Source organism: Drosophila virilis, unplaced genomic scaffold (genome assembly GCF_030788295.1).
Source record: "Drosophila virilis strain 15010-1051.87 unplaced genomic scaffold, Dvir_AGI_RSII-ME tig00000322, whole genome shotgun sequence".
In the NCBI taxonomy this organism is placed as follows: domain Eukaryota; kingdom Metazoa; phylum Arthropoda; class Insecta; order Diptera; family Drosophilidae; genus Drosophila; species Drosophila virilis.
The window spans coordinates 22,501-35,077 of NW_027212805.1; the positions used below are offsets into that span (position 1 = coordinate 22,501).

The 12,577-nt window shown below is 44.9% G+C and overlaps 2 protein-coding genes across 3 annotated transcripts in view; both read left to right on the forward strand.

Moving 5' to 3' along the window:
* Nucleotides 1-12,577, forward strand: part of LOC138911475 (dendritic arbor reduction protein 1-like) — a 43,489-nt gene that overhangs the window by 14,550 nt on the left and 16,362 nt on the right. The window lies entirely within an intron of this gene.
* Nucleotides 187-6,533, forward strand: LOC116651796 (uncharacterized). The gene is made up of 2 exons (XM_032438827.2): nt 187-5,684; nt 5,745-6,533. Exons 1-2 carry the CDS (start codon nt 896-898, stop codon nt 6,194-6,196), a joined length of 5,241 nt encoding a protein of 1,746 aa, XP_032294718.2. The 5' UTR covers nt 187-895; the 3' UTR covers nt 6,197-6,533.

Below are 12,577 nucleotides of genomic sequence, written 5' to 3' on the forward strand. Positions count from 1 at the left end.
TTGAAAAATGCACACCAATTGTAGAGAAACGAGGGGGTAACTGATGCAAAAGATATTGGAAAAACTTTCACAAAAATGCAATTCAAGAGTATTCAATATTCAACAGAACTCCCAAATGCTTACCCTAGCCATATTTAAGATAAATTTACAAACAATAAACAAAAGATAGCGCAATATCATTGTTTGGTCAAGTAACAGCAGAGATAACACCGACGGCTGCGGACATCATCCAACAGCAGAAAATAACAATCATAATTACAGCCTAAGAGCAAATAGTTTTTTTGCGCGCTCTTTGTAAGCTGCTGTCCACTCTCCTTCTGAATTGCTTTGCTTGCATTGCTGCCCTTCGCTCTAACCGGCGAGCGTCTTATTGGAGTTTCGTTTCGATTCGCTTTACATATTGTCATAACCAGTCAGTCTTTCGTTTTGATCGCAACCTAGGCACAACTAATTCGAGTTGGCTGCCAAGCAACAATTTAAAACTTATAAATTCTAATAAGTGCCCTGCGCGGCAAATAAATCCATTTGAAAACTAATCTAAGTGTTTGAATTTCGCTGCACAAGCAGTTAGAATTAATTGGTTGCAAAAAAGCTTGCAACTACACATTTTGGTGACCCCGACGTGAATTTTCTTTCTTTCATTTTTTCTATTTTTTCTTGTACTTCGTTCTTGTCGTGTCAACGGACAGTTATCAGTTCGGGCAAAGCTGTGTGGTGAGCCGTTTGCTTGCGCATCTGCATACAGTTGGTTGTTATACATAAACGCCGTAGCAAATCCCCGCTAATCGTTGCGCGCTATAACCCGCTATACGCTATCTCGCTCGAACGAACACTTGCGCGATCAGACTTGTATTGTAGTTCGGCTGTGTGAACCTTGTTGTGCGCTACATTCATAATGTTTGATGAAGGTGCAAGTGCAAATGGAAATGATGAGGCGACATCAGCTAGTCAAGTGGCGGTTGGAACCCAGGCTGCTGTTTTTAAAATAAAGATCAAGAATTTAACTGATCGACTCAATAGATTGTCCTCGGAACTTGATCCCGCTCGACTTCGCGATGTTGATGACTACGAGCTGCAAGATTACATAAGCATGGCATCTGACTTGCAGGCGAAATTTGAGATAGTCTGTGATGGTTTGTTGGAGGTGGATCATGCCAGCGTTGATGAGGATCTTCAGACAAGTTTTGAGTCAACTATTAGGCAGCTACGGCTGTCCCTTCAACGCGAGCGCGGAAATCGAAGCAAGGTTCAGCAGATTCCGCATTGTTCCACCTTCAATTCAGCCGCAGCCGATGACTCGCGTTCTACCTTTGTTGTTCCAAACCACTCTCGATTGCCTCAACTTAAATTGCCGGAGTTTAGTGGAGGCTACACAGAATGGGCCGATTTCTCGAACCTGTTCACCACGGTCATTGACAAGGATCCGTATTTGACCAACATTGAAAAACTCCAGCATCTACGGTCATGCCTTAAAGGAACAGCGCTGGATACAATTCGCTCATTGGAAATTTCAAACGCAAATTATGCTGCCGCTTTAGAACTGCTTGATAAGCGTTTTAATAACAAGCGTCTTATTTTTCAGGCACACATCTCTGAAATTTTGGGTTTGAGAAAGGTGGACAAGGGCGCGACTGCACAGCTGCGCGAATTTTCAGATAAGCTCAACTCTCATCTACGTGCTTTAAAATCGATGGGCAGTGTGGAACAGATCGCCGGTTGCGTCATAGTACATACGTTGCTGCAAAAACTAGATAGCGTTACGCAGGCTAGCTGGGAGGATGATGCGCCGTTGGACGTCATACCATCATGCGAGCGGTTTACAACCTTCATAGAGAGGCGTTGCCAAAGGCTGGAAAATGCGGATCACGCTACGGCAATGTACACGCCTAGCTCCCAGGTGGGCCAGAACAACAGTAGTAGAAGAACGTTTGTAGTGACTAGGAATGGAACGAGTGCTTGTGTGTTTTGTGAAGTCGCAGGCCACTCTATTTATAAATGTTTGCAATTCGCAAATTTATCGCCCTTGCTGCGCCTTCACGAAGCCAAGCGGCTTGCGCTGTGCCTAAACTGCCTGCAAAGGGGACATCAGCTGAGAGTCTGCGGCTCCAGCGCTTGCAGAGTTTGTGGAAGCAAACATCATAGCTTGTTGCATCTTGGCAACACAAGCAGTCACATCGCTGCTTCTAGCCCAAACAATGCTCAAGATACCGAAACTTATTCGTCATCCCAAAACACCTTGGCGGCACTTTTATCTTCGCCTCTCACTACCGCCCAGCATCTCAAGCACGATGTGGTCCTGCTTGCCACTGCCGTCATCAACGTGAAAAATCGCGCTGGCTCCTTGGTGCCTTGCCGTGCGTTGCTCGACTCTGGGTCGCAGTTGCACATCATCACCTCTCGTCTTGCTCATCAGCTCCAGCTGCGCAAATTCAAGTCAACAGTAATCGTCTCTGGCATTGGTGATGCAGCATTTGCGTCCGATGGGTTTTCGGTCAACATCAATGTCAAATCTCGAGTGTCGGAGTACTCCACATGCATCCCGGCCTTGATTGCACCATCCATCACCGATAATCAGCCTGGCTTCACTCTTGACCCTGCATCATGGAACATTCCATCAAATATACAACTAGCTGATCCTGAATTCTTTAAATCTCAGCAAATCGACATGTTGATTGGAGCCAGTCTGTTCTTCGATCTGCTATGCGTCGGCCAGATTAAACTAGCTGCTGGACTGCCGATATTGCAAAAGACTCGCCTTGGTTGGGTGGCTACGGGAGGTGCCTCACATGCTGGAAAATCATCATTCATGGCCATGAGATCAATGGAGAATCCAGATCTGCTGGTTGACTCGCATCTGCAGCCTAATACACAGATTGATGAATTAATCCGTCGTTTTTGGGAATTGGAATGCTGCACCGACCCTGAGTCCTTACCAAACAAGGAGGAACGCGACTGTGAGGCACACTTTCAGGCCAATTTTAAACGTCTGTCGACTGGCGACTATTCAGTTCGTTTACCGCTACGTCTAGGCATGTATCCGCTGGGTGACTCCTATCAACAGGCGGTTCGTCGATTCCTGAACTTAGAAAGAAAACTAGACCGTAATCCACTATTGAAACCCCAGTATGCAGCATTTATCAAGGAGTATCTTGACTTGGGTCACATGTCACTTGTTACCTCAGCTGCACTGGGCCAATGCAAGTACTACCTGCCACATCACTGCGTGCTGAAGGAGGATAGCACTACAACCAAGCTAAGGGTCGTGTTTGATGGCTCAGCAGTTACTACCTCTGGACACTCGCTGAATGATGCACTGATGGCAGGTCCTACCATCCAACCGAAGCTGTTTTCGATACTGATGCGGTTTCGTACATTTGCAGTCGCCCTGACAGGCGATATATGCAAAATGTATCGATGCGTACGAGTCGAACCCGCAGACAGTTATTTTCAATGTATCTTGTGGCGTGAGTCTCAGCATCAGAAGATACAGATTTACAAATTAGACACCGTCACCTACGGCACAAAACCAGCATCGTTTCTCTCAGTGCGAGCTATGCACCAACTGGCCATGGATGAGCAGAAAACTTTCCCTATTGGCTCTGACATTGTTAAAAGAGATTTCTACGTGGATGACCTCATTTCTGGTGGTAGCTGTGTTCAAGAAGCAATTGAGATATTGAAACAAACATCTGGACTACTCGCCAAGGGGAACTTTAGGCTGCGCAAATGGTGTTCTAGCGACACATCTGTACTCCAAAACATACCGGAAGAGGATAGAGAAACGCTGCTTAAGTTTGACGATGGCAGTGACATCACGAAAACGTTAGGCCTCGTTTGGGATCCCGCTTCAGACTGTTTCCTTTTCTCCTTCTCTCCACTGAGGTTGCCCTCCAGACTGACAAAACGGTCAATACTCTCCGCAATTGCTCGCTTTTACGACCCCCTTGGTCTTGTTGGTCCCGTAATAACAAAATCGAAAATTTTTATGCAGGATCTCTGGAGAGAAAGGCTGGACTGGGATGAGAGCCTGCCCGTACACTTAAGCACAGCCTGGGTCAACTTCTGCGCTGATTTTGAGTATACTCAGCAATTCCAGTATCCCCGTCGAGCACTCTCATCAGACAGTACAGTGGAGATTCACGGATTTTGTGATGCCAGCCTAAGCGCTTATGGAGCATGCGTCTATACAGTCTCAAAGTGCAATGGCAACACCAGCGTGCGTCTCTTATGCTCCAAATCGCGTGTCGCGCCTGTGAAAACCATCACGGTACCAAAGCTGGAACTCTGCGGAGCTGCATTACTGGCTCAACTTCTCAGCGAAATATGCCAAATGAAAGTGTTCGACTGTCGGTATTACTGTTGGTCAGACTCTGCCGTGACTTTGGCTTGGATTCGCAATGATGCTTCGAAATTCAATGTTTTCGTTGCCAACCGAGTCGCAGCCATCCAAGAGCTCACCACTGGAATGGAATGGCATCATATTCCCACCGAATTAAACCCGGCGGATATAATTTCACGAGGAGCGCTGCCTAGTGAGCTCTTCCGGTCTCCATTATGGGCCCATGGTCCGAGTTTTCTCAGTAAGGGAAAGGAAGAGTGGCCTGCCTCCTGTGTACCTGTCGAATCCTTACCAGAACTTCGACACAAGGTACTCCTCGGAACTGCAGCGCAACCGGATCTCTCGATTGGTTGCAAGTTCATCAATTCGTTTTCCAAGCTGCAGCGGGTCTTTGCTTATGTTTACAAATTTGTAAATCGAATCCGAGGAGCTGAACTAACCGTTGACCACTTGCATCATGGCACACATTGGTTGCTGCGGTCAGTGCAAATGGCTACTCTCAGCGATGACTACAAGGCATTGAAGGAAGGAAGGCATGTCAAACCGTCTAGCTCAATGGCCTCTCTTGCACCATTCCTTGACGACTTCGGCCTACTTCGCATCGGTGGACGGCTGAAAAACTCGTCGTTGGACTTCTCAGCGCGACATCCGATTATATTGCCCCGTCAGCATCCTGTGACGCGAGCAATCATAGTTTACTTTCATAAACGAAACTTACACGCTGGACCTCGCGCTTTATTGTCTTCGATTCGGCTCCAGTACTGGCCCATTGGCGGTCGAAAAACAGTCTCCAGTATTGTTGCCAAATGCATAATCTGTTTTCGTGCCAAGCCACGATTGGCCGAGCATATAATGGCAGACCTACCAGCTGATCGTCTTAATACATCGTATCCCTTTATGGTCACTGGCGTTGATTACTGTGGACCATTTTACTACAAGAACGAAGTGCGCAACAGGCCACCAGTGAAATGCTATATCAGTCTGTTCATATGCTTCGCTACAAAGGCGGTGCACTTAGAGCTTGTAAAGGACTTGTCCACAACATCGTTTCTAAACGCCCTAAAACGTTTCATCCTGACTCGCTCTCGACCTTCAAGGATCTGGTCTGACAATGCGACAAACTTCGTAGGTGCCAAGAACGAACTAGCAGATCTGAACCGCCTGTTCCTGAGAGACGAGCATGTCAAGGCCGTTAACGAGTTTTGCCTAACCGAATCAATTGAATGGTTGTTCATCCCTCCTCGCTCTCCGCACTTTGGTGGACTATGGGAAGCCGCTGTGAAGACTGCTAAGCACCACTTTTATCGATCTGTTTGCTCTTCCATTTTGGATTTCGATTCGCTGCGTACGCTCGTCTGCCACATCACGGCAATTATTAATTCTCGACCATTACTTCCACTTTCAGAGCATCCAGGTGATCTTGACGTCTTGACACCCGCACACTTCCTGGGTACAGCGCCATCTTCATCATACATTGAGCCCGATCTAAGGCAGCTTAACTTCAATCGGCTTAATTATTTTCAGCGCGTCACATATCTCCAACAAGTATTCTGGGCCCGTTGGCGCGAAGAGTATTTGACGCTTCTTCAACAGCGCTCCAAATGGCGCACTCCTCAGCCTGGACTCTCCATTAACGATGTTGTCCTTGTAAAGGATGAGAATCTACCGCCGCTGAAGTGGCCACTCGCCAGAGTGCAAGAGCTGATCTCTGGATCTGATGGGGTATCCAGAGTTGCTGTGCTTCAAACTGCGACTGGAGTCATACGTAGAGCTGTACGAAAGCTGTGTTTGCTGCCCAAACAGGATGATGTTGAAAGCCCTTGCCTTCCAACGGGGGGAGAATGTTTGGTCAAGTAACAGCAGAGATAACACCGACGGCTGCGGACATCATCCAACAGCAGAAAATAACAATCATAATTACAGCCTAAGAGCAAATAGTTTTTTTGCGCGCTCTTTGTAAGCTGCTGTCCACTCTCCTTCTGAATTGCTTTGCTTGCATTGCTGCCCTTCGCTCTAACCGGCGAGCGTCTTATTGGAGTTTCGTTTCGATTCGCTTTACATATTGTCATAACCAGTCAGTCTTTCGTTTTGATCGCAACCTAGGCACAACTAATTCGAGTTGGCTGCCAAGCAACAATTTAAAACTTATAAATTCTAATAAGTGCCCTGCGCGGCAAATAAATCCATTTGAAAACTAATCTAAGTGTTTGAATTTCGCTGCACAAGCAGTTAGAATTAATTGGTTGCAAAAAAGCTTGCAACTACACAATCATATTTCTAAAAGATCAACTTCTGCCTTGTGATTTCTGCTCAGACTCCCTCAGCTCCCAAGTGACCGCGAGCCTAAATGACGCGTAAAAAGAATATTCAATTATGTTTCCTATTCCCTGTCCCATAATTGGTATTAATTACAGCTTCGAAATTAACCGCAATTTGTGGCAAAATCCGAAGCACCTTGCTGCCATGTTATGCCTTCGCCCAGTTGCACCAAAAGTCAATATCTCCGAGGGGATTGCACACCGCAGACAATTACAAATTGAAATTAACTTTGCGGTTTTGGTTTGCTTGTATCCGAGCCAAAAGAAAGGGTATATACACTATGTAAAACGGTTAGGGTAACTTAACTAGTAAACAGCTTGACTAAACCTCAATTTGTTTGCCAATAAAAATTATTTAAATTTGCTAGCAATTTTCCTACTAAAGTTAACACAAATTATGTTATTTTAAAATAATATCAATTTTAAAAGATATAGCTTAATGTTTATGTTGTATGAGAATCGAATAGTAGGGCGTTTACGTTTACGTCTACGTTTCAGTGTAGAAGGAAAAGTAAAACAAGTGTTTTTTACACCCCATTGTATATCTTCTAATAAGCTCCTGGCATGTTTACTAGGTATGTCGTCGTCAAATCTCTTCATTACAGCACTTTTAAATTGCAGTATATATTCACGGACTTAATTCTGCATCGTATAACGAAACCAAACAATAAACAATGGTAATTGCATCGTCCCGAAGGGTTTCATAATTTCATTTATTATGCGCAATTAAACAAGAGTGCAGCAAAGAGAAAACTCATGTTAGTGATATGGACAACAAAGCGGTCATGTTTTAAATAATATTAATAGACCCATTGAACGTTAACAACGTAGCCGACTGCAGAGCCAATGAAGCGATTTATTCCACACCAAAGCAAACAATATCCACTTAGCACAACTACGAATGCTCCACTCTAGAGAATACTTGAGTAGTAGATACCCTACGCGAATAGGAGCATGCAACTGGGTTGTCTCGGCTGTGAAATAATTATAAAGGCTTTGCTTCTTATATTTCATTGTATTGATTGTATATGCTTAATTCAATCATCGTACTTATTAGCAAGTTTCTTATATTGAAAACTGAGCTGTCTATGAGGTCCAAAGTAAAAATTAAATGATAAATTTACTTTAAGGTATTTCAAGAATTGTGCAATATTAAGGCAAGACTCCTGTGAATTAATCAAAAATTGGCGAAAGTTTGTGGCCGGCTACACGTCTAGACGGTGCCCCTCGCCCCCTCTCGCCCAGGCAAAACTACGCTCTGAACTGAATTTGCAGGGTTTGATTTTAGTTTTTGGCTAGCCTCAAGGGGCTCTAGCGCTGCCCTGGAAGAGCGCGTAAGCGGGATTGACTCACGCACGGGTCAACGGAACGGAGTGAAACGAAACGGAACGGAACGAAACAAAACACTTGTGGCAACAACAGCAGTGTTATAAAACAATACAAAATGCTTACAAAATGCTGTCAGCTTCCACATCCGAGCGCTCTGCCCCCAACCACTGTTGGGTGGTCGTAAATTATTATGATTATTGGCAAAGGAGTGAATGTGCAAGAGCAACAAGAATGCGTTGTGGTGGGGGCTGATGCTGCGGAGAGGAAGATGGAGAGGAAGAGGGGCATGCAGCAGGCAGCAGGCAGCAACCAATCGGTAACTTGTTAGTGGGCACAAGAGCTAGCTGCCTCTTAGAGACGGAAGCAGGCAACTGTGGAAGGGAAGGGACCAAGAGAGTGGCAGAAGGCAACGGTTGAGGCTGTGTGCCCGTAAATAATGCCGCAAAACGTGCAGCACGATCGTGAACTTGGCAGAGGCAACTGACAACTGGCAACTGGCAACTGGCAACTGGCAAACTGGGAAAGATCGAAGCCAAGCACCACCAGCACATGGCAATTGGAGGATGCGACTACGACTACAACATTGACTGAGTATGGGGGCTGGGGCAATTCGCGTAAAATTATAAATGACTTTTGGGTAGGCGTTGCCCAATATCGGAGCGAATGAAGCAGCCGCAGCAATACGAGGAGGCGTTGGAGGCATTCATTAGACTCAGAGCGAGAGATGCTGGCGAGGATTGTGCCGACGAGGTCGTCTGTATGGCTGGTGGGGTAAGCGGGTTCCCTGCATTGCAAATATTAATTCGTGAGGATGATATCTGGCAGAAAGTTACTTAATTTTTTTTCTTTGTGCTTGTGTTTTTGTTTTGTTTTGTATGGCAGCTTTCGTTTGTTGCGATTTGAATTGTGAACGCCGGGGCCGACTTCATTAGCGCCTGGCAAATTTAACACCTCCTCGCAACGACGATGACGATGACGACGACGACGCCGACGTGATGTGGCTATTGGATTACAGACGCGTTCGTCGTGGAAGTCCAGCTTCGATGTCGACTCGGCTGTGGACATGTTGGACGCGATCCGCGTCTCATTCGCCGAGTCGTTCTCCAGATAATGATCATCAACGCCTTATTTAACGCCATTTAGGCAGCTGGATGCCCAAACTCCAAATCCAACCAGTACCGAGTCTCAGTTCTAGCCCCGAACCCAGCGTTCGCTCTTGTTGTTGTTGTTGTTGTTGTTGTGACCGCTGGCGTTTGTGTAAGCGATGCCATTGGTGCAGAGGGCGAGGGGGCCCAGCTGTGACCGGGTGGCTGGCTGCCAGACAATGAAATGTAATGGCAATACGTGCATTTATTTATAACGGATTTTATTTAGCCAGAGCCGCAATGCATCTGCAACATTGGCAACATGCAGCTAAGTCTTCACTTCACTCGAAGTCCAAGTCCAGTTCCGAATACCTGGGCCCTGGGATGCGTTTAGTAACATGTATGTGTGTGTGTGTGAGTTGCAGTTACCCTCGTTACTTGTTAGCATTTTGTGGGCGTCTGTTGCTACACCGGCGCAGCTCGTACTTTATTATTTTAGCATTTGTGCCCATCGCGGTCTTTGGGCACCGTCTGCCTGGAACTGGCTTTAAATTTATTTCGTACTAAACGGCCAGAAACGTGATGAACGCATTTTGTGCGCCTCTCAAGCGGTTCTGCATCTTATTATACCCTATAAAAACTAAAAATGGGTAGACCTATGTGACAAAATAAAGTTGTGCTCGGCAGTGGGAGTAACCAGATTGGGAATTATATCAAAAGGAAGGAAAATAATGCAAAGATAATAAATAGTGGAAAACCCCGAAACTAGGACGATGTAAAAATAATATTTATTGGGAAATATTTTGTTTTAAAGTCAACTTACAAGTGTTACAAGCTTTTAAGGGTTTTTTTTTTTCTGAAAAACAATTCAATTTATTTTTAACAAAAATATAAAAACAGTCGTAAGCTTAAGTTGTTGAAGGAAATCGTGGAACTTCCTTAGCTTATCTTCATATTTGTATTATTTGTAAAAATATATACATGCATATATACGTATTATCAATAATTGAGTATGATATCGAGTACGTCTGTCTCCATAAAGGTATTCAGACAGGTAGCCAGACAGGGTAAAACCGAGTTGGGCACTTTTATTTCTTTGATATTTGTTTTTTGTTGTTTTGGTTTTTCTTTCTTTTTGCTTGCGGCTCAAGAGGAAATACTTTATGGGCATTGATAATTTGGGCCATAATGTGCAGTGAAATTGACTCGCTTAGCGTTTGCTAATTTATGTGACCGGCTTGGGCAACAATAACGTTGCAACAACGGCGATGTTGCAACCACAATGCGCTTGTGGGAAAGCAATGTTGATGATTTTGGGCGCCTTTGCATTTCATAAGTATTCACCTGGCCGTTGTTGTCCGCACAGCTACATAATTGGCATTAGGTGTTTGGCAATGGGCCAACTTGGCCAGCAGTCAAACAGTTAGCCATTTAACCAGTTGACTGGCCGCACTGCCATAAGCCAAACAATTTGTCATTGTCATTCGCGTGCAACGCGGCGCATGCGCAATTTCCATACAATTACCATAATTTCACTGCCGCCTTTAAGAATTTTAATAAACACTTTGCCCAGTAGCTGCGTACGCGCAGACAGCTGAAGAGTGAGCCAACCTCAACTGGCAGACTTTATGTTTAATGATCGCTCCTGGCGATGACTTTGACACTGCATCTAACAACTGCCGCAAACGCTTCAAGATGACGCTACAAAACTTGGCTCCGATTTGTTGCAGCATTTTCTGACATTTTCAATTGCAGCATGACTACTGCTGCTGCTGCTGGCGGCAGTCGAGTTTGTGTAGCGGAAAAAAGAAATACAAAAAAAAAAAAAAAAAAAAAACAGTGACAAACTACTAATAGCTATGCTTCTGCACAATTTATGATTTATACGCATAGCTAGAGAAGAGTTAACTTTCAGAATTTAAGTAATATTAGTATAAGACAAGGAAAATCAATTAAAGAGCAGCCAAGTTTGAATTTGCACCAATTTTCCACGCTTGCGAGTAGAATTGGCAAAACCTCGTCATAATGTTCACTTGCATCACATAACTTTTTAGAGGAAATCAAAAGTATATTCTACGATTCGGCACCAAAACACCCAGGCCCAGATAATGTGGCAAAAAATGTCGAGAAGTCGGAATTTGAAAGGCAAAAAAATACCGTCAATATGTATTTACCAAATTACGCATACCACAGGATAGACGATTGAACGGCTTGATGGCTGCCATGCTGCGTCTCACGACATCGACAACTCCATTGCCACTTACTCCATATTCAGCTATGGTCTTAGCCATTTTGGAGAGCAGTTTAAACGTGCAGTAAGTAAGTTGGCCACATTTTGGAAGCCAGCCAAAAAAACCTCGCGTTTGCGACTCACTTTCACCATGCAACATAAAGCGTCGTCATCTGCGTTGTCGTCTGTGCCACTGACTTGACCACGATAACCCACACGAAGCTGGTGGCGGGGGAGCGTGCGGCACATCGTTGGCCTGGTGTTAAGTGTAAAAAGCCATAAACATGTTTTTGCAGATACACATTGCAGCCAGGGGTCCATTGCACGCATGCCACACTAGGATGTCGATGCCAACACCAACAGGAAAAAATCCACTATCTTTGCCAAGCCGATGATAAAATACTCTTCTAGACATATGGCTTGGAAGTGCCTTTATTTTGAGTCTTAATTTCCGTTCGATTGTTTCGGTAGGAGCTACATAAAATATTAGCCAGAGCAAGAGCTTTCCATAGAAATACTCTTCCATCGATTCCTATAAGATATGGTTTTCCCAAGACGTATTGAAAAACAAAAACGGCCGACAGCTATAAGACATTGTTATCCGATTAGGCCTATTCCCATATATATACTGCCTGCAATAGAAAAACGATATCTTTTAGAGGTTTGGAAATATTTATGTATGTATATACTTTATGCGGTCGGTCGGACGTCTTCATCGATGCATTACAAGACTGATCACAAAATTAGAATAGCCTCTCGAAGGGTATAACAGCAACTGCAACAATGGCTTGCCATAAAATTTTGAGCATATGATAGCACCTAGCAAGTCCAAGACAGACTCTTGAAACTCTGCCTGTTGTTGTGGCTGATGTTGTTGTTGTTGTTGCTTATGCCATAAACACTTCATCGACACTTAGCCGAGTGCGTCGACGACCACATGTCCCCTTAGCCTCCGATCAGATCCTGCTTCGAGGGTGTGATACATCAAACATAGGCTGCAAACAACGTTTATTGTGGCTGGAGTAGCCCGAAACAGGGAACGTATTGGCGTTCGAATTGCGAGCGCTCGGCTCGGATCGGCTCGGTTGCTACACTTTCCTTGGCCAAGTTGCGGAAGCAACATTTAATTGACTTGGCGTGTTAAGCGCTGCATACCAGCACATAACAGCAATCAACCGACAAACAACTTGTGGGACGTGCGAGGATGACGACGACGACACACTTTGGGCACTTAGTGGCAACGCTTAATGCACGATGGAGCTTGAGGATGAGGATC

What these genes read in the sequence shown, in the direction of transcription:
- LOC116651796 (XM_032438827.2), top strand. Translation starts at nt 896, where the DNA reads ATGTTTGATGAAGGTGCAAGTGCAAATGGAAATGATGAGGCGACATCA. An exon ending in TTTGGATTTCGATTCGCTGC is followed by an intron (nt 5,685 to 5,744) that starts GTACGCTCGTCT and finishes TTCCACTTTCAG; the next exon opens with AGCATCCAGGTGATCTTGAC.